This window comes from Lactuca virosa, chromosome 6 (assembly GCF_052849685.1).
Source record: "Lactuca virosa cultivar CGN04683 chromosome 6, Lactuca_virosa_CGN04683_v6, whole genome shotgun sequence".
Classification (NCBI taxonomy): Eukaryota; Viridiplantae; Streptophyta; class Magnoliopsida; order Asterales; family Asteraceae; genus Lactuca; species Lactuca virosa.
Window position 1 is genome coordinate 34,725,327 of NC_136431.1, and position 23,270 is coordinate 34,748,596.

Sequence of the window (23,270 nt, forward strand, 5' to 3'; positions counted from 1 at the left end):
ACAAATCAGGAATCGGGAAACATAGATTCTGGACAAACAGATTGATTACATTCCATGTCTTTTGTCTGGGGATATCAAGCAGAACGAAGGGTTATATGATCACTTATCTTAGGACACGTAACTGACTGGGTCAGAGTTCGGCAGCAGCTTTTTGGAAGCTACAATTTGCTGGTCAAATTTAGAAGGCATACTAGCAATTATAGTTACAGACTTATCCAAGTGGGAGACTGTTGGATTAGGTGTCTAAGCCCATAACTATAATTGGTATGTACTTGAATTGATAGCAGCACAGTCCTTTTGGGTTGCCCTCAACCTAGCAACTGGACAAGGAAATTATGAAAGGAGAGATATTAATTTATAAGATTAATTAATATATATATAAATGATTTATTAATATGTTAATGGATTAATATATTAATTAGAAATCATTATGTTTAATTAATTGTTAGCCAGAAATTAATCAGAATTGATTTTGGGGTTAAAAGAATTAATTATAAGGTGTAGGGACTAGTTTGCAATTATCTAATAGTTGAGTGGAAGGCTCTAGAACCCCCTTGGAAGAGGGTGGACGAAATCTTTAGGGGAAACCCTAATAATTTCGTCCATAGGGGCTTGGATAAGGCCCTTGGGTTTGCTTAGGCCCTAAGCAAAGGATAACTAGGGTTTCCCTTAAACCCTAGATCCCTCAGCTATATAAGGAGCCTCCTGGTTCATGTTTTTGGTCACTCTTTCTTTTGAAGAAACCCTAAGGCCGAGATTTTGCATACTCCCTCCCTCTCTCTTCTACTTTCCTTCTTGCTAGTTTGGGTGTGATTCCATTAGAGGCATTACACTTGTGGTGCTAAAGCTTCCAAGAAGATCAAGATCAAGATCAAGGGAATATCAATTGTTTGCTATAACAATTGAAAGGTATGTAAACCCTAAACCCTAGTTTACTATTTTCGATAATAGCCTCTCTCCTCTAGGGTTCTTGTTTTGCAATTCAAAGTTGTATGTTCAATAGTTAAAACATAGATCCAAAGTAGGTTGTATGTGAACTTAGGAATTGTTTTCTAGTTTATTTGTTGTACCTAAACCCATCAGTGGTATCAGAGCCAGGTTGTTTTAAATTGAATTGCTACAATTGTTGAATTGAAAATTAGGGTTTATAGCTATTAAACCCTAAAGGCCAAATTTTCGATTTCTAGGGTTTTGGATCAAAGGGTTTTTTCGAAAACCCTAGCCTCCAAAGAACCCTAATCGAAATTAGGGTTAGGGTTTTGAAAACCCTAGCCTCCTCCCTTGTAAATTTCGAAATATGCTAGAGGATAACTAGGGTTTCTTGTTTTTTGGATAATTGTTACTTAATTAGATTAATTGGATAATTATCCTTACCCTATTTTTCGAAATTAGAGGGATAAGGATTAGGATTAAATTAATTGATTAATTTAATTAGATAATCCTTACAAGATTTAATAATTTGATTAATAGTTAATTAATAGATAAATATTAAATCTAGTGAATTGGTTTATTTAAATTTGAATTTAACAGCTTAAATTTCGAAATTTATATAAACCCTTGAAGTTTTAAAAAGTTTTAAAACACACCTTATATATATATTATAATTAAAGGTTTAATATTATATGTATAAGAATATGGTCAGTCAAATCGCTAGTATGCCTCATTCACGAAGCTAATCTATAAGGGGGGTATAAGGAAACTGCCTATAAAATGGTAGTTGAATGGGTGTCCACTCTCACCCACCGCTTCCTTGATTAGTGGAGGGTCGTTAGCAGAACGGATTTGATAGGACAACTACTTCTCATTAAAAGTATAATGATATTAAAGAAAGTACTAGAACATTATTTTCAAAATCCCAACTCTAGTTACTTTAGGAAAAATGTGAAAAGTATGCTAATCCATGAAATTGCACATTATGCTTTATTGGTCGTTAGTGGAGCGTGTGTGGTTAACCAGCACACTAAAAGGCACTAATAAAGAGTAGCAATGGGTATCTCATAATTGTCATTTTGATGGAGCGTGTGTGGTTTACCAGCACATCAATAGTTAATGATAAAGACAATGAGGTTACCAAGCACATTTGCATGGTTATTCACATCTTGTTTGTGATCCTCGGCATCCCAGTCACAAATAGAAGAGCATAATCTGAGAATAAAACATGCCATTGAATAGTTTCAATGTATCTCAAAAGAATTAGGAATTTCACTTCGTTTGTTTCGTCTAATGGTGGAATTGGTGAATCGTCATTCACCTACCTTTATGAAATTTGCACTTGGATCTCGGCATCCCATTTCTAAGTTGTGAATCTTCATAGTTGGATCCTAACCTTGATATTATATCTTTGGGTTATTCTATTAAGGTATCTTGAAATCTAACTAAAACTTTCTTTCTTTTCAGATGTCTACTCCTGGAAACACTTCTGCTTCGTCCTCCTCCAACCAAAACTTCTCTTTGCTCAATATATGCTCCAAAGTCGTTATGGATGGCTCAAACTATAACGATTGGATGCGCAACATCAAGATGGCTCTTCGTTTCGAGAACAAAGAATATGTTCTTGAAAAGGAGCTCAAAGAGCTTGATGAGAATGAAGCTACTCCTGAAGATCTTGCTGCCTACAAGAAACATTACGATGATGCTACCAAAGTGGCATGCATCATGGTGGCAACTATGTCCCCAGAACTGCAGAGGTACTATGAGGACTACTGGCCTTTCGAGATGAACAAGGACCTTATGGAAAAGTACCATAAGCGAGCTCGTCAAGAAAAGTTCGAAGTAGTCAAGTCACTCATGGCTTGCAAGATGAAAGATGGGGAGTCAGTTGTGTCACATGTGCAAAGAATGCAACGCTACATAGAGCGTTTGGTCAAGCTCAATATTCACTTTGATGAGGAATTGGCCATTGACATGGTCTTGAACTCACTTCCTGAATGTTATGGTCAGTTTATTCTAACTTACCATTTGAACAATACTGAGCAGACCTTGGCCCAATTGCACAACTTGTTGCAGACAGCTGAGGCAGGGATGAAGGGTAAAAGTATACCCTCCACACCTACGAGTGCCCCTGTTTTGGCTATTGGACAGGGAAAGGGGAAAAAGAGGAAAGGTCCTCCCAAGCAAAACTGGAAGAGCAAGGCTCAAGCTGGGTCATCTAGTAATGGCCCAAAGGCTAAGCCCAATGGTTCCACTCCCCATGTTTCTGATCCAAAAGAGGCAGTTTGCTTTTACTGCAACCAAAAGGGGCATTGGAAGAGATCTTGCCCACAGTATCTGCAAGATATCAAGGATGGCAAAGTGAAGCCATCTTCGGCAGGTATTTACACTATTTCTGCTAATAACTCATTATCTTCTCGTTCATGGGTCCTTGATACAGGATGTGGTTTTCATATCTGTTCTAATTTACAGGGTCTAAAGGAAAGTGAGGAGATAGAGCGAGGAAGGATAAACCTGATCATGGGAAACAGAAAGTCTTCACCAGTAACCAAGATCGGAGTTTATCAGCTTCTGCTTAGTAATGATGTTAGATTAGATTTAATAAATTGTTGCTATTCGTCTGAGATGACGAGAAACATTATTTCATTTCATGCATTGTTCAGACAAGGTTTTACATATTCTTTTAATGATTTGAATGGTTCAATTTCTGTTTATAAGAATGGTGTTTTTATGTTTGAAGCTTTGCCTTGTAATGGTGTGTATGAAACAGTGACTTGTGTTGATAGCCTAGGAAATAGTGTACTTAATATTGACTTGTCTAATAGTGTAGACAAGGCATGCTTGTGGCATTGTCGTCTTGGACACATTAACAAGAAACGCATAGCCCAACTCCAAAAGGATGGAGTGTTGGAATCATTTGACCTAAAGTCAGATGATATGTGTGAGTCTTGTCTTTTGGGAAAGATGACAAAATCACCATTCACAGGGTCTTGTGAAAGAGGTGAAGGTCTGTTGGATCTCATACACACGGATGTGTGTGGACCCTTCAGATCAACTACAAGAGATGCTAATCGATTCTATGTGACCTTCACTGACGATTATAGCAGATATGGATATATCTACTTGATTAAGCATAAGTCAGAAACTTTTGAAAAGTTCAAAGAGTTTAAGCATGAAGTCGAAAATCAATTGGGCAGAAAGATAAAGATACTTAGATCCGATAGAGGCGGGGAGTATCTTAGTATCGAGTTTAACGACTATCTGAAAGAATGTGGGATAGTCTCACAATTGACTCCTCCTAGGACACCACAGTTAAATGGTGTAGCTGAGAGGCGTAATCGAACCTTGTTAGACATGGTTCGTTCTATGATGAGTCGGGCTTCGCTTCCTATTCACTTCTGGGGGTATGCCTTTGAGACAGCCGCCCACATCCTCAATCTTGTCCCTACAAAGAAGGTTGCCAAAACACCTCACGAAATGTGGACAGGGAAAGTTCCCTCGTTAGCACATATTAAAGTCTGGGGTTGTGAAGCTTTCGTAAGACGAGAGACTCACGACAAGCTAGCAGCTAGAAGTGAGAAATGTGTTTTCATTGGTTACCCAAAGCAGTCTTTTGGATATTTGTTCTACAGGCCTAGTGAGAACGTGGTCTTTGTAGCACGAAGAGGAGTCTTTCTTGAAAGAGAGCTCATATTCAAAGAGGACAGTGGGAGCACTATTGACCTTGAAGAAATTCAAGAGTCAGCCAATGAAGGAACCTTAGATGACACTAGCACTCAACCAGAGGAAACAGTTCCTGTTGAACCAATTGATAACTCATTACCTCTTAGAAGATCCACTAGGGTGAGTGTGCCACCTGAGTTGTATGGTTTTCATATTACTTCAGATGGTGACACATTCATAAGTGACAGAACACTGGTAAACTTAGATGAACCAGTCACTTATAAGGAAGCAATGGCAGGCCCAGAGGCTTCCAAGTGGAAAGAGGCAATGGACAGCGAGATTAAGTCCATGTATGACAACCAAGTTTGGAATTTGGTTAATAGTGCACCAGGTCGCAAGACAGTTGGGTGCAAATGGATCTTCAAGAAGAAGACAGACATGGATGGAAATGTGCATACATTCAAGGCTCGACTGGTTGCAAAAGGTTTCACTCAAACCCCAGGGGTTGACTATGATGAGACCTTCTCGCCAGTGGCTAAGATTAAATCTATTAGGATATTGCTCGCCATAGCTACCTTTCATGATTATGAAATCTGGCAGATGGATGTCAAAACTTCTTTCCTTAATGGGAAGTTGGCTGAAGATGTTTACATGAGTCAGCCAGAGGGTTTTGTTGATGCAAATTTCCCTAATAGAGTGTGCAAGCTTGAGAAATCCATTTATGGATTGAAACAAGCATCTCGCAGTTGGAATCTTTGCTTCCATGAGAAAGTCAAAGAATTTGGTTTCTCTAGAAGTGAAGATGAGTTCTGTGTGTATATCAAAGCTAGTGGGAGTATAGTAACTTTTCTGGTGTTGTATGTCGATGACATATTACTCATTGGTAACGACGTTCCAACCTTGAAAGAAGTTAAGTCTTGGCTTGGAAAGTGTTTTGCCATGAAAGACCTTGGAGAAGCTGCCTATATTCTTGGGATTAGAATATTGAGAGATAGAAAGAAGAGACTAATTGGACTTAGTCAGAGCACATACTTGGATAAGGTACTAAAGAGGTTTAGTATGGAAAATTCCAAGAAGGGAGAGCTACCTATCCAGAGCAATACCAAATTGAGTAAGACTCAATGCCCGAGTACAGATGTTGAAATAGATGACATGAGTCGTGTACCTTATGCTTCCGCTGTCGGATCGATCATGTACGCTATGACATGTACTCTCCCTGATGTGGCATTTGCTTTGAGCATGGTCAGTCGCTATCAGGGAAACCCAGGTAGAGCTCATTGGGTAGCAGTTAAGAATATACTCAAGTATTTGCGAAGGACAAAGGACTGGGTGCTTGTGCTTGGTGGCAGTGATAATTTGAGAGTAGATGGTTACAGTGATGCCAGCTTTCAGACGGATAGAGATAACTTCCGTTCTCAGTCAGGCTGGGTGTTTTTACTGAATGGAGGAGCAGTTACTTGGAAGAGTTCCAAGCAAAATACGGTGGCTGATTCTACTTGTGAATCAGAGTACATAGCAGCAAGTGAAGCGTCGAAAGAAGCAGCTTGGTTGAGGAACTTCATCGGGGATCTCGGAGTTGTTCCAACCATCCAGGAGCCTATGGAACTGTTCTGCGATAATGAAGGAGCGGTTGCCTTGACAAAGGAACCAAGAGATCATGGTAAGACCAGACATATCGACAGAAAGTACCATTTCATCAGACATAGAGTAGAAGAAGGCCATCTTATAGTAAAGAGGGTGTCATCTGAAGATAACCCAGCAGATCCTCTCACAAAGGGTCTGAGTAGGGCTAAGCATATTCAGCATGCTCGGAGCATAGGACTGAAAGATGATATTAGTTTTAGTAGTTAGATTAGTTTTTGAAACTTGTAACAAAGTAAATGTAATTGACTTTTGGTGATTAAATAATAAAGTATTATTTATAAGTTTGGCTACTACCTTTTGTCAATTGTTTATTACTGTGTTTCATATTTTGCATGTTTTACTTCCTGAATAATGAGATTATTCAAACTCCACAGTCGCTCGTACTCTTGGAAGTAAGTAGTGAATTAAGACTGTCATGAATTGGATTGCAGATTGTCTAAGGATAGACATGGCAATAGAATTGCTGCAATGTTCATGAGTACTCAGAAATTGAGATTTGAGTATTGGATAAACCCACGCTCAGAGTATTACTTCATGGAATTCATCACGAGTAATACTGAGACGATAATATCTTATAATCTTGAAACGAAGATATATGAGTTGTAATTTACAAGTCGGTTGTGCATTGGTGATACGAAAACGCATCAGTAACTTGGTGTTATAAAACGTATTGTCATGCATAATTTGATGAGTAAAAGATACAAGCATATGAGTCAACGTTTATTCGTTCCTTTTGCCCTAACAGGAAAAGCGATATATGTGGGCCCCTCGATGATTTGGTGTTGACTTATGTGCTGGGCCCAGCCAGGACTAAATTGATGTGTTCGATTAGAAGTCCTACATCATCACAAATCAGGAATCGGGAAACATAGATTCTGGACAAACAGATTGATTACATTCCATGTCTTTTGTCTGGGGATATCAAGCAGAACGAAGGGTTATATGATCACTTATCTTAGGACACGTAACTGACTGGGTCAGAGTTCGGCAGCAGCTTTTTGGAAGCTACAATTTGCTGGTCAAATTTAGAAGGCATACTAGCAATTATAGTTACAGACTTATCCAAGTGGGAGACTGTTGGATTAGGTGTCTAAGCCCATAACTATAATTGGTATGTACTTGAATTGATAGCAGCACAGTCCTTTTGGGTTGCCCTCAACCTAGCAACTGGACAAGGAAATTATGAAAGGAGAGATATTAATTTATAAGATTAATTAATATATATATAAATGATTTATTAATATGTTAATGGATTAATATATTAATTAGAAATCATTATGTTTAATTAATTGTTAGCCAGAAATTAATCAGAATTGATTTTGGGGTTAAAAGAATTAATTATAAGGTGCAGGGACTAGTTTGCAATTATCTAATAGTTGAGTGGAAGGCTCTAGAACCCCCTTGGAAGAGGGTGGACAAAATCTTTAGGGGAAACCCTAATAATTTCGTCCATAGGGGCTTGGATAAGGCCCTTGGGTTTGCTTAGGCCCTAAGCAAAGGATAACTAGGGTTTCCCTTAAACCCTAGATCCCTCAGCTATATAAGGAGCCTCCTGGTTCATGTTTTTGGTCACTCTTTCTTTTGAAGAAACCCTAAGGCCGAGATTTTGCATACTCCCTCCCTCTCTCTTCTACTTTCCTTCTTGCTAGTTTGGGTGTGATTCCATTAGAGGCATTACACTTGTGGTGCTAAAGCTTCCAAGAAGATCAAGATCAAGATCAAGGGAATATCAATTGTTTGCTATAACAATTGAAAGGTATGTAAACCCTAAACCCTAGTTTACTATTTTCGATAATAGCCTCTCTCCTCTAGGGTTCTTGTTTTGCAATTCAAAGTTGTATGTTCAATAGTTAAAACATAGATCCAAAGTAGGTTGTATGTGAACTTAGGAATTGTTTTCTAGTTTATTTGTTGTACCTAAACCCATCACAAGGTACATAGGGCCTTTCGAGATTCTCGCAAAAATCGGCCCTGTAGCTTATAAACTTAACTTACCACGCGAACTCAGTAACATACATTCTACTTTCCACGTATCGAACTTGAAAAAGTGTCTGTCCGACGAGACTCTTGTAATCCCATTCGACGAGATCGAGATCAACGAGAGCCTCAACTTCGTGGAAGAACCTGTAGAGATCATGGACCGGGAGGTCAAGCAAACGAAACAAATCCGTATCCCGATAGTGAAGGTTCGCTGGAACGCCAAGCGAGGACCTGAATTCACTTGGGAGCGAGAGGATCAGATGAAACTGAAATATCCTCGTCTTTTTACTTAGTTGTTGTAACTACTTATTTGCTTAAACTCTAATTTCAGGATGAAATTCCTTCTAACGGGGGGATGATGTGACAACCCGAAATTTCTATTCTGTACAACCATTCACTTCAATAGAAGTCAAAACTGTTTCTGCTAACTGTTAAGCATTTTGGAGTCAGTTTGAGTGTTTTAAAGTTAGTACTTCAAGAGATAACAGGAGAGAGGATACCCTAGGGTTTATTGTGCAACAATAAAGTCCCAAACTCCAAGAGTTTGGAGTTTACGGCCTAAACAAGGAGTTTAAGGCCGTAAAACTCATGGGGTATAAATATGGCACTTAGCCATTTTATTCACTTTTTCACATTTTCAAGAACTAGAACTCATTTCTCTCTCAAGTATCATCCGACTTTCCTTCAATATCTTCAAGAAAGTAAGTGTTTCTTGCCTTGTTTAGTCGATATCTTACTTAATCTAGTGATCTTACGTGATTCCATCCGTGAAATAATTCCATTTGTGTAGATCTTCAAGTGTTCTCAGTTTCACCAAGAACACACACTAGTGTTCTTGGACTTTTAACACCTTTTCAAGCTTCTACATAGTAAGTACTCTTACCCTAGTGTGTTATAAGACTTGTTACACTTCCAAATCATCTAGAAAACATAAGGAAACACAAGATCAAAGGTGTTTACGGTCCAAGATGTTCTTGGACCGTAAAACCTAATAAAGGGGCCAAAGTGTGCCCTAGTCCCTTACCAAGCCTTGGAAACTAGTCTAGATACCATCCTTGATGTGCTTAGGACTTAAAACATCAAAAAGACCATAAACCATTTGGGTTTACGGCCGTAAACCCAAGGAAAAGTGGTCCAAGGACCGTAAACTCCACAAAGGAGTGAAATGGTGCCCTAAACATTTCCTAAGGCTTAAACATGAAGTAGGAATGCTTCTTATGACCTTTAAAGCTTCAAAACATAAAATGGTCAAAGTACCATGAGTTTACGGCCGTAAACTCATGGGTTTACGACCGTAAACTCAATGTGAGTTGGTCCCAAAACCGTAAACTCCAAAAGAGTTTACCCTTAGACCCCAAACTCAATAACCAAGTCCTACAACCCTTAGATGCAATCCTTAGCACTTATAAGCACTTAAATCAAGTGTTTTACATGTCTCAGGATGTCTTAACTTGGTTAATTAGTTACTAAATGACTAATTGGATACATATATGTGTGATTATATGTTAACTAGGATCCTTGTGTGTGTTCAAGTCTTCACTTCACACTTAGCATCCTATACTATCCGTTCATCCAAACCACTCACTACAGGTGAGTTCATACCCCTTAATCAATCTTTTAAATGATTTTAAATGCTTTTATGGGGGGGGATACAAGTTGATCTTTTATAGTTATTATATCAATCACATGTGATTAATAACTACCAAACAAGTGGATTTCTTACTTTCAAACTGTGTTATCAAACAAACTACTTTTCAAACTGTTTTGTCAAACTCTTTTACATGTCAAATACTTTTACTTAAACTCTTTTTAACTTATATTCTGTTAAATGTATATATTTATAGATATAGTTATATAAGTAGGATTGAAAGGACTTAGCACTGATAACTCACCTTAACCTCCTGTTCCTCGTTTGGTTGTGGACTTAGGGTATCGGTTATTTGTCCGAAGGTCGTTTGAATCCTAGTTATATATCATGTATATGTATATAGATATAAAAGTTCCTTCTTTCTATTCAATACCTTTGGGTAGCAAAGGTATACAGATATGTTCATACATACAAATCACATTACTAGTAAGCTACAATAGGCGTAGTTTAGGAAGTTACTAATACTATTACTAGAACAATGGAACATACAATGAGTCAGTTCATACATGAGTCTATACATTACAATACAGCTAGTATATACTATACATTTTACAAGAAAACATACATGCTAGAAAGAGAGAGAACATACAATACCATACAGAGAGAACATACAATACCATACAGAGAGAACATACATACATACTTGACAGAGAGAGAACACACAATACAGCTAGTACATTCAATACATATACAAGAATACTATTACAGTTATGTGAGCCACGTAACAGGGCATGACACTACATGTCATGACCGTTTTGTATCCAGAATCTCCTTAAGTGGGGAGCGTATGAGTTTGCGTATAGATCTATACTGGATTGACTATCCTACACCTTGCTGCTCGCTACAGTGGGACTTGCAAGTCTACGGGTGCCAAACGTCATTTCTTCCGACATCTTACATTGTCGCGTTCTATAGTCGGTAGCAGGGTACAGGCCGATCACATGGTACTTTAAATTACAATTGGTTTAAGGTAGTTAGTACAGCAGTAGTTACTTAATACAATACTACAGTACTATTTCATTTTCCCATTGCATCCACTTTGTGATCTTCACACAATAAACAGTAATGTAGAAACATTATTTTTGGTAAATAATAGTCAGATTGGGAAATACATACTCTTACAAGAGACACACACACAGATACTAGATGCCTTGGTAGAAGGCTACTTTTAGTAGGAAACATAAGGTTTTCTAGGAGAGTTCAAAACATCTTACAAAACATCTTACAAACACTTTCATACAAATACAGACACTAATATACTTATGATCTCACCAGCTTTAAAGCTGATAAACTCTTTCAAAATAACTTGTATCCTCAGGTCGCCAGTAGACAGGTACCGATGCCACGTTTTGAGGAGATGGAGCTCGTTCAAGACTCATCTTTTATTTTGATTCATATTTTGGTGTCTATTTAACTTAACAGAACACACTTGTATTAAAATTATATTATTAATGCAATGGATGATGTTGTTGCTTGTTTACTACTTTGCATTGTTGTGATACTGTACATGACGTCCTCCACCCCCGAACGATTCCGCCGTCCCGGTTTTGGGGTGTGACAGAATGTACTTTGAATGTGAGTTCGTTTCCATGGAATTACTCTCCATTGGAATACTTTGTAATGTCTGTTGCCAAGTATTTATGACTTTTGTGCATAGTCATTAAAATAGGATCATTGCATATAAGTTTAGAATCTAACAGGTTGGCAAAGGATCTTGTATTCTTACATTTGTCATAAGGATTTGGAATTGTGAAATGAGCATCATTGAAATGTTTTCAATTGATCTATTCCACAAAGAAAGGACCATAGGTAAACATAGTGGGCATGCTTGTAGCATGGGACAACTATTGTTTTAGTTTAAGTATTAAGTTGATTATTTGAAACATTATACAATGAATAATGAGTAATCAATATGACTCAAAAGTTTTGGGGCCATATAGGATTAGTATTATTCTTGTGTTTCATTTTGCATGTTTTGAATTCCCGAATAACTAGGTTATTCAAACCGTCCACAGTCGATCATACTTTGGAAGTAGGTATTGAGGCAAGACTGTCATGAATGGGTCTGTAGTATGTCTAAATGTTTTAGGCATAGCTGCAGTATTCATGAGTGCTTCTGGAATAAGATTCGAGTATTAGATTAAACCCACGATCATTTGAATCACTTCATGGATTTTATCATGAATGATCACGAGACGATAATATCTTATATTCTTCAAACGGAGACGTGTGAGTTGTAGTTGCGAGTCGGTTGCACATTGACATATGTAAACGCACCAGTAACTTGGATGTTATAAAACATATCGTTGTGTGTAATTTGATGAGTGAGTACAAGCGAGCATTTGGGTCGAAGTTTATTCGTTCCTTTTACCCCATGTGGATAAAAACGATATATGTAGGCCCATCAATGATTTAGTGATGACAACCCTAAGTGCTCAGCCGAGCCGGGCCTGGACTGATTTGATTTGTTCAATTAGACGGTCGTCATAAATCAGAAATCGGGAAACAACAGATGGACAGAGAGAATGATTATAATCCATGTCTCAGTCCATATGATATCTAGAATGGAGGAATATATGATCCCTTTTCTAATGGACACGTCATTGACTACATCAGAGTTCGACAACGACTTTAAGAGCTACGATTGCTAGTCGGGATTTTGGAGTCGATTTGCAATAATAGTTTTAGACTTATCCAAGTGGGGGACTGTTGGATTAGATGTCTAAGCCCATAAATATTATTGGTATGTACTCGACCCGAGAGTAGCATGGTCCATTTGGGTTGCATAACACCAAGCCTATTTGTTACGATAAACTATTGAGAGAAGGTTATATATGATTTATTAATATATTATATTTTAATATATTAATATGAAATCATATGATTTAATTAGTATTGATCAAGAATTAGTTTGGAATTAATTTAGTGATCAAAAGAGACTAATTAAATTAATGGGGACTAATTATGTAAATTGGTTATATTTATATGTGTTGGGCTTATGATTCATATTGGACTAAGTTTATGTATGGATACATAAAGAGTTGGGCCACATGAACCATGGATCATAAAACCCATGGGTATGGATTTGGGTTATACCCATGACCCTTGGAATCCTACATATAAATACATACTTCATAGCCTAAAAACGCACACTTGTAATTCTTGAAGTTCATGAGTTGTTTTGGTGCATGGAGATTCTCTCTCAATAGCCACCTTTGTCCTAGGTGAGTTGTGAGCCATTTGAGGCATTCATACTTTTGGTGCTAAGCTCATAAGGCCAAATACCACAAGGTTTCAAGCTACATAAAATGTATGTCATCCTAACTTGTATTTCATATTGTTTATGTCATTTGCATGCTAGTTATAGGCTTAATGCTTTGGAAACACTATTACATGTATAATTAGAGAAAACATAGGTCCACGGCATTTAGGGTTGTATGTGCACCATAGGATGTTGTAGTATACCAAAACCCAACAAACGGTTCTTCACCGTTAGCTTATTCAGCTCCCGGTAGTCAATACACATCTGATGCTTTCCATCATTTTTCTTCACAAATAAAATCGGCGGCCCCCATGGTGAACTACTCGGCTGAATAAATCCATTGTCTATCAAAGCCGTAGACAACTCCTGTATCTCTCGAGGTGCTAACCGATAAGGTGATTTGGCTATCAAAGTCGCACCTGGAACTAAGTCAATCTGAAACTCTACCTGCCTCCCCAGAGGCACTCCAGGAAAATCATCCGGGAACACATCCGATTATTCTCGAACAATCGGTACATCATCAACGGTCACCTCACCCTTCTCCCGGGCATCTATCAAATAGGCTACAAACCCAGAACATCCTGCTGAAGATAACACCTTTCACTGGTTGCCGAACAGAGAGCTCTCCCATGCTGAGCACCCTCACCGTGGATCACCAAATCTCCCCTACTTGGCGTTTGAACACATACCAAATGAAGCCCACAATCAATGATCGCCCTATTGGGGCTCAACCAATCCATCGCCACAATGACCTTGCTCTCGTGTATGGGAATCAGAACCAAATCAATCAGTTGCTGTTTACTAAATAACTCCAAAGTGCATCCCTGGTGAACCCTCGACACTCACATCAGATGGTCATTAGCAATATCAACCTCTAATGGATAATCCATCTCTCCCAGAGCATCGTCAAACCTCTTGCTAAGCGCAAGAGATACAAAAGATCGGGTAGCATAAATAACAAATAACATAAATAAGAAGGTAAGGAGAAGATACATACGAGTGACCACATCGGGTGCTGCAAGAGCCTCCTCGACTGTCAGTTGAAATTACCTGCTCCGAACAACTGGTGCTTCTGCCTTGCCCTGGCGACCATCAGTTATCCTCAAAGTCGTTGGAGCAGGTGCTACTACTGGTCCTCCTGATGCTAAACTCGGGTAGTTGGCCTTCTTGTGGCCCCTTTGATTCCAAGGACTTCCTTGGGTTCTTTTCCTCACCACTCTCTGCTATCAGCTGCAGAAGGAACTCGCACTAATACCATCTAACTACCACACGAATTACATATGATCAGTACTAGATAATTCTTTGAATGAAAGGTCCCACACTACAACGGTGGACTGATACAAGAGTTGCGCAATAGAGTTAAACATATCCTTCTAAAATTATATAATATCAATAATATGTAACCAAACGCTTTCGTCCACTAGTCAGCTCGTACTAATAAAGTTCCTAAAAGCACAATACATGCAACATTCAAGCATCAAGCAATTCAAATCAAAAAACAACCTAAATAGGCTATCCTATCAAATAACCGATCTCATACTAGCATGGAAATATATAAGCTCATACAATAGGCACATAAAGGCATCTCTCCTACTATTCTATCATGCAATCCTGAGTAGATCTTTAGCCCTAATCTAGCATGCAATTATCATATCATAGTGTAAAATATATAACATGTATGGGTATTTTGGGAAGACTTACTTGAGCTCGGCTGATTAAACGCATCGCACCCCTTTATTTTATTAAAATCCCTTAATTAAAATGTTTCTTTTTATAGAAAATCTATCAAATGCTCGATTTGAGTTCAGGAACACCCGAGAGTATGCCCAGATCCCTCAAACCAAGGCTCTGATACCAACTTGTAACATCCCAAAAATTCAGAGAAATTTTATATTTTTAAATTCATTCGAATCATACGATAATTATATCAAAACCGTCAAGAGTATATCATATTAAAATATTATCAAAGTAAAAAAATCCCAAAATAACGTGATGCGGAAAAACATAGGTGGATGCAGTACGATCAGGCCGGGCCCTTCCCATTCGAGCTGGAAGTACCTAAAACATAAACTGAAAACTGTAAGCACAAAGCTTAGTGATATTGCCCAAAATACCCCATACCATACATATATATAACAGTCAAAAACATATTGGGTCTATTTCACCCCTTTTGGTATCATTCAACCGGTACTGGGTCTATATCTCCGCTTCGGTGTCTTCTAACCGATATTGGGTCTATTTCACCACATTCGGTATATTTTAGCCGGTTCTGGGTCTATTTCACCCCCTTCGATATCTCTCAACCAGTATCGGGTCTATTTCACTCCCTACCACTGCACATATAATCATAACAATAAGAGTCACAAATTCGTCAAGCAGATATAGGGACAAAAGGTAATTGTCACGAAGACAATCATCATACTACAAACATAATCTAGTGGGCCGACATTGGTGCCTTCGACCCACAACTACAGTGAAGGAAACGCACCTCAGACTGAAGATATCAAATCACACTCGAGTTGCTGACTCGCGAAATCCTCGCACTCTAAATCACAAGTAATAAAACCCCAAATTAGAAATTAGGTCAATAACCCACCCCGAGAGTCCAAACCCTAAATCCTAGCTTTAAGGGGAAAAAGGCTACTTAATCCTTGCCTTATTGTGCCTAACCAAACAAGGCCCAAATACCATTAGCCCCAAGCCCAGAAAGATAGTCCATATCCAAAACTGGCCCAAGATGAAGAAGGCCCATTACTGAAAAGTTTGCGGCCCAATAAAGGCCCAAGTCCCTAAGTCCGTAATGGCCCGAGGCTTAAAAAGCCCAAATCCTCTCTAGTAAGTACGTTTAACATACCACCAGTACGCCCAGCGTACTCACGACCATCGCATCATCTGGACTTCAAGAGCGTCTGCGCAGTATACGTCTAGGTACGTCCAACGTACGCTGAAGCTAGCCAAAATCCCCTTTCAAGGTCTTAATCAATTAAGACCAAATGTCCAATTTTAGATCTGAGCTAAGTAGAGCATATTAAGCCATAAAGTTGCAAACTTTATTCTTTTGCATGCCTTAAAAGAGGCAATCTTGGACTTTATTACACTAACTTCATGAAACCACCTTCAACCCTTGCATGGTTGAACTTAACTCATCAAGACTCCATTTTTATGCTCAAAGGACATCGGAGACACTAGGATCTAAATTACTTTCTTCTGGTGTAGCTTATACACTCAAGAACCACCTTAAGGACCATAATATGAAGAACATAAGCCCTAAACTAAAACTAACACATGGAGTCATCAAGGTAGGAGCGTTTTACCTCCAATAAGCTAGAATTGGTGAGTAACCTCTCGATCTACACACTCTTTCTTGTCCAATGCTTCTCCATAAATCTTCTTCTTCTTCATTAAGCACCACACACACACAAACAAAACACACACACAAGCTCAATCTCTTTGAAAAGTGGATTAGGGTTTCTATATATGGCTCAAGAGGCAAAGGAGGCTGATAAGATGAAATAGGTGAAGGACTTAATGTGTTTAAATAGGGTGCAAACCCTAAAAATTAGGGTTTAACCCTGGCTCGCATATGCCGTGCGTACACATGGGTACGCCTAGAGTACATAGGGGACTCCGCGCCTCAAGCAGCCACTAGAGTACGCCCGACGTACCAATGTGTACGCCCAGCGTACTCGAGCCTAAGGGTCAAAATGCAGGAAAAAAATAGCTAAGGGCTTTACCTGACAAATCGGGTGTCACAAGTGAAATGTTGCTAGATGCTCACCACTCTTTATGTCAGTCTATGATGAGTCTTGTGTAAGTGAGAGATTGAAAGATCTTGTATTGCCCAAGAGTCATTATAGAATGATATTTCTAATGAAATATAATCATATAGGATTAAATATTATAGTAAGTTGCCACTAATTGAATATTTATGAGTATAATTGGATTATTAATAAATATATCAAAACTTGTATTTACATGTAAAAAATTATATTATGAAAATAATATTTACCAATATATTAGGTATTATTGTTTCTAGGAAATAATAATAATAGAGAAAAAAACTAGCTTAATATCATATTGTATGAATATTAAACTTGTATACCACATTTTGGACACTTTGAGTAACCAAATGGTTACACTCTAACTAGCTAGTTGTTGGTAAAGAAAATGACACTTCCTTTTTGTCCTCATTAACCTTATGGCCGAAAATCAGGAGAGATATGGTCTTGGATTACTTTTTCCATTGTCTAATCCTTAAACCATGCTTGTAATAAAGAGACTTTCACTTTTGCTTTATGGTATCTTCTTACTTGTTAGTCCAAGGACATAAGTTAAAGTATGGAGTGTTGGAAGGGAGTTCTTGCACTTCATTCCTTCTCCTTTTGTGCTTCATAACTGAGAGAATAATGCTTTGTATGGGGCTGCCACATTTAAAGATGAAAAGCTATTTCTCCCTTCTTCCTTTCGTGTAAGTGGTGCTAAAGTCGAATACAAATAAGTTGATTTCTATTTAGACTTGTTTGGGTACATCTTAATAGCTTAAAATTAACTTATTAACAAGTGTATACAAGCACATTTTGGTGGTGCAACTTTTCTTGATGGATACATTGTAGAGAGCTTATTTTAGAGCTTAATGGAACACTTAATCAACTGCCAATCTCACATGAGAATCAAAGTCTTCAAAGGTTGTAACACTTAACTTTCTATGGTTGTTTTAATCTTTCTAAGTCATGAAAAATGATCATTCGTAGGATAAAATGGTTTTAATTTATTCAAACAAAATGCTTCCATTGCTAATTACGTCAAATTTTAGACTATAATTGGATAATTTTTTTACTAAAATCCCAACACCGAGATTATAGGATAGTTTCTTGAACGATGCTTGTATTAAAAGACTAGCTGATGATCATATACACATGTTCACTCACTCACTCTGACCTACTCTCGAGACACTCTTGAGCACAAAAACACTACACATTTGATCATAAAAGATTAAAGGCTTTCCTCGTACATCATTATGTTCTTGCACTTTCTTTTATTTATTATTTATGATTCAAATGATATATGTTTATACTTATAGACCTTTTTCTAAATCTTTACACTTTGATACTACATTTGTCATATTTTTCAAGTACACACATACTTACCTTTTGGAGTAAATCAACGTTTTTAGTATTCCTTATCACATAACGAATCTTAACGTTTCTGTCTTATACTCAAGATCTTGGGCACGTCCAAGATCTTAAATATATTTCAAGATTTTCTGCAATTTATAATTAACTATTTAACTACAACATCATACGAAACTTGCTAATTTTGTGCAAAGTTAGTTAAGTGATTTTTGACAAAAAAAAATATATTTAAAATTTTATTTGAGACTCATTTCTTGCCGCACATTTGTGGGAGTCAAAACATTTAAAAAATTTTATGATAAAAATTTAAAACTAAAAGAAACATATTTCTTTATTATTTTTGAATTTGTATTCCCAATTTAGAAAAAACAAAAAAATCATCTTCAATGATGTTAGAATATATAAAATATGTAAAATATGTGTAAAATATTCTACAATATTTACAATGATTCTTTTTTTCATCGTAAACGATGAACATTTTTTAATTAATTTTTTGGTATTCTAAATGTGAGGCTAGAAAGTTTTTTTATCCTTTCCTAAAAATCTCATTTTCTAGTACAACATTTTTCTTTTATTACTGGCATCCCTTTCTCTTTTTTGTCCTAAGGTGTGGTCTAAATCTGAACCATTCATGTGTTTAGGTCCCTACTAAGAATAATTTGTAAACTGTGTAATGGATATTTATATAAAACTCGTATTCTACGACTGTAATGAATTCTAATCTGGTGAAAATCATTTATCCCACACCCGACGTCAACAAAAAGAGGCATGAGAACCAAAGGCAACGGCAAAGAGAACTGGGTCGGTTGCTAATTATTAATCGTCCTTTCATTTGAGACTTTCAAATGAATTGTTTGAGATTATGAATGGCTGCTTACAGAGAGACTATTTTCTTTTTGTAGGTGCAAGGATGAAATAAAAGGTGGATATGATTAAATGCTAAAATTTCTCTTTCCCCTACATTTGTTACTAAACTTCTTTTTTAGGAGTGTGAAAAAATTGGATCCTATTTGGAAAGAAGTGTGCATTCATGCTACTAAAGACCGTATCGAGGATTTAAAAAGGAAGTGACAAGCATTGTTGTTGGGACATCTAATAATTATTAACAGTACATTTTGTTGGGACTTTCAAATTATTTGTTTGATATTATGGATATTTGGTTGTAGACGGACTATTCGTTTTTGTATGCTTGAGAATGACACAAAAGGTGGATATGGTCGAATGGTAAAATTTGTCTTTGACCTTGGTAGATTGCTAAACCTATTTTTTTGGAGTGTGAGAACACCGGATCCCACCTGGAAAGAAGCGTACATTTGCGTTGCCAAGGAGCATATCAAGGATTTGGAGGGAGGTTGCAAGCGTTCCGGGCAGAGTAGTAAGTAGTCATCATGCAATTTGTCAACCATGGGCACCATGACAACTAGAAGAGTAAGAAAAGGAATCAGTTTTAATATTACAAAAAGTGCCCTCAAAGAATAGTAAGCCTAAGCATCAAATTTTATTACTAAGACCTCTTTTTCTAAATTACGCTCCATTTGCATCTCTAAATCACGAAAATTTAAATTAACTATAAATTCTTATTCCAACTATCTTATAGATTCCAGTCATAGATTCGTGGAATCAAAAATCCATTGTATTTTTATAGAATGTGACCGTGAAAATTGTTTTTTTGTTTATTTTTGGACTTTAGATTTTTCAATAATGTTAATAATAGATGATTATTCTTTAAGAATGTTGTTATTCTTCAACTAATTGTTTAAAAATTTGTTATTCTTCAAAATGTTTATTCACTTAGAATATGTATTCTGTTAGAATTTGTATTCAATCAAAATATGTATTCTATTAGAATATGTATTTTAAACTCTTGGTCCACATTCATTCCTACATCCACACAATACTTACCATCCACACTATATATATATTGATGTTCAATAAAAAACCATAATTAACCAAGGAACCAATCTATTTTTTCAACTGTTAGAACTTATTTTTTATTAAGAAAACTAAAAATACATAAATTCATAACTTTTTATCCTTTTTCCAATGATATCAAATTCGAAAAAAAAAAATTCGTCAAATTCACAATGTGAATTTTTGAAAATTCACAATGTGAATCTAAATTCATACGGTGAATTCGAAAAATATATTTAACATTCCCAATGTTATGTTATGAATTTAAATATTTTTAGTTCTTTTTTTCGATAAAGAATAAGTTTTAGGACTTGAAAAAAAAATTAGTTCGTTGAATAACCAATAATTATGGTTCTTTATTGAATTTTTTCAAAATATATATATATATATATATATATATATATATATATATATATATATATATATATATATATATATATTCGTCAGCTCAAATCTTTCTCTCTCTCAAAATGATTACATATTTACATCTATGATAAGAACAACTTTAAATGCGTAGGGTATAATTCATGGTAACATGAGTCAGGTGAAAAGCTTTACCTAAAATTATACTGTACTTTAATAGCTCAAATCATCTCTCTTTAGTCTTTATCTTCGGAAATCTTTTCACATAGTATTTTCCACTTAAAGCACAAAGCATTCACTTTCCATAAACAACCTCTTTTCCCCCTTTCAGTTCCCATACCCTTTCGAAGCAAGCAAGAGAAAGAGATAGAGAGAAAGAGAGATGGAGTTGTCATATGAAGAAGAATTAGTTTCTTCTTGTGATCCCGTATTTTCAGATGTTGAATTCAGAAAACCGAAAGAGATTATGCTAAAAGATGAAGGAGAAGATGAAGAAGAAAGAGATATTGGTCAAGAAGAAGAAGAAGAAGAAAGAAAGACAACAGCGTGTGATGGTGTTGACGAATCAAGATTGAATCAAGAACTCAATCTTTTAGACAGTTTAAACATGGGTAATTCATCAGAAAGTACAACCCCACAAGCATCAGATACAACTGAGCCTAGGGTTTTTTCCTGCAACTACTGCCAAAGAAAGTTCTACAGCTCACAAGCACTAGGGGGTCACCAAAATGCCCATAAAAGAGAGAGAAATCTTGCAAAAAGAGGCCAAAGAATGGGGTTCCTTTCAGGTCCCATGATTTCAGCAGCTGCAGCTTTTGGCCATACATATATGCACCAGCAGCAACACCAAGATCAAAACTACTGTTCTAGCCTTTCGTCGCTTCCTCTCCATGGATATAACAACAACAGATCACTTGGAATTCAGGTACACTCAATGATCCACAAGCCTTCTAATTCCATGTTTTCAAGTTCGGCTTCGGGGTTCAAGAGCTTTTATGGATCAAAAGGATGGCCATCTAGACCTCATGTTGATCAGCAACCAGCTATAGGGAAGCTTAGTTCAGCAAGCTACGCCTCAAGTTTAGCGGCAGCTCCATCATCCCATGTCGGTGTTGGGAGGTTTGAGGTAGTTAGGACAGGAATGAGTTCAACCGGTAAGGATGAGATTGGTGGTCTATGGTGGCCGGAGTTGAAGACTAATCAAGATGAGTCCCAAAAACTTGACTTGTCCCTCAAGCTCTAATCAGTTTCCCCCAATTCAATTACATATAATATTTTTTTTTCCTTTTTAATCCTTCTTGGTCAAGAATCATTTATACTTATGTTTTTTTGTTTAACTTTATTTTTTGAAAATTGAAAATAGTGTGTATATTTTAGATCTTGGAAAGATTGATTTCAGATATTGTTTATATATTTATTAATTTCGATCATTTCTAACCCACCCCACCAAAGAAAAAGTGGAGATGGTACGAAAGAATAAGCATTGTCCAAAAAATCAACCATAACTATGTTTCATATATTATTCTAACATGTCCATCTTACCATCTAGTTAAAAAAAATTTGATTTGAAATTACATCAAGCTTTCTTTTTATAAATTCATAAAAATAACTTATCTTAGTTTATAAAATTACTTGGGGCGTGTTCGGCACAAAGCGTTTGGGAGCGTTTGAGAGTTTCTAGCGTTTGACAAAACGCTCCATTTTGAACAGAAAGCCTCGTTCGGCACTACAAGTTTCTAGCGTTTAGTTTAAACAAAACGCTCCAAATCCAAATGCTACTTCATGTAGCGTTTAACAAAACGCTACAAGCTACCCGCTACAAGCTATCCGCTACCAGCTAATTTTGCCGAACACGCCCTTGATCTAACTTACTGATAAACTAACTTTAGATATCTTATTGATAAACTGGTTTTTTAATTACTTTCTTAAAAAGTTAAATATTTTGGTGTTTTAGCAACAATCTTTAATAGTCTTGAAAAAAAAACATATAAACCCCATATGTGTTGTAACAACTATTATTATTATCTCATATGCTATTAGTTTTTGTAAATCTTTTATGGAATGATGATTTTTTTTTCAAAATAAGATACCTAGCAAGACACTAGACTAGACGAAAAGCCAAAAAGTCTACAAATAAGCCAAACATACAAAAACAAAGGATTAAAACAACAAAAAATCCAATTGAGACTATATATTTCAATCTCATCTTTCATCAAAGAAACATGTGTCTCTGGATGTCATTCGTAAGCTTAGCGGTTGGGATCAAAACAATTCAAAAACATGTGCGCTTGGATGCCATTTGTTGATTTGTTGAGCCAAAATTATCTATTTGACTTCATATCCATTGGACAAACCAAGCATGAACTAATTCTCCATTTGACTTCATAGCCATCTATTGAGTTGTGGAGTTTAATTCTTGCATTGGTTGTGTCTCATGTTTCAAGATCATGGACTCAAAAGAGACAAGCTCAAGGCAAAGGCAAGGAAATAAACCTTCATATGCTACGGGTCAGATGACATAGGTTACCGCTTATGGGATAACCATAACAAAAGGTTATTAGATGTTGGGATGTACTATTCAACAAGTGCTTTACATAAGGATGAGATTGCAACCAACCACGATAGAGAAAAGCATTTAAAAAAAGAAAAGTCAATTCAAGTTCAGTGTAATCTCAAATGACGAGATTGTAAAACTAAGCAGTATTCTTGACAAATAGGAAGTTCAGAAGCAGTGGGA

General features: G+C 36.7%; 1 protein-coding gene across 1 annotated transcript; it reads left to right on the forward strand.

Annotated features, from left to right (window-relative positions):
* Window positions 1–20,699: 20,699 nt before the first annotated feature.
* LOC145118586 (uncharacterized) lies at window positions 20,700–21,942 on the forward strand. Its single transcript, XM_079054282.1, has one exon. The coding sequence runs from the start codon at window positions 20,916–20,918 to the stop codon at window positions 21,774–21,776; it is 861 nt and encodes a 286-aa protein (XP_078910408.1). The 5' UTR covers window positions 20,700–20,915; the 3' UTR covers window positions 21,777–21,942.
* The last annotated feature ends 1,328 nt before the right edge of the window (window positions 21,943–23,270 follow it).

Bases quoted from the DNA above. Each gene is read 5' to 3' on its own strand.
- LOC145118586 (XM_079054282.1), top strand. From the start codon at position 20,916: ATGGAGTTGTCATATGAAGAAGAATTAGTTTCTTCTTGTGATCCCGTA.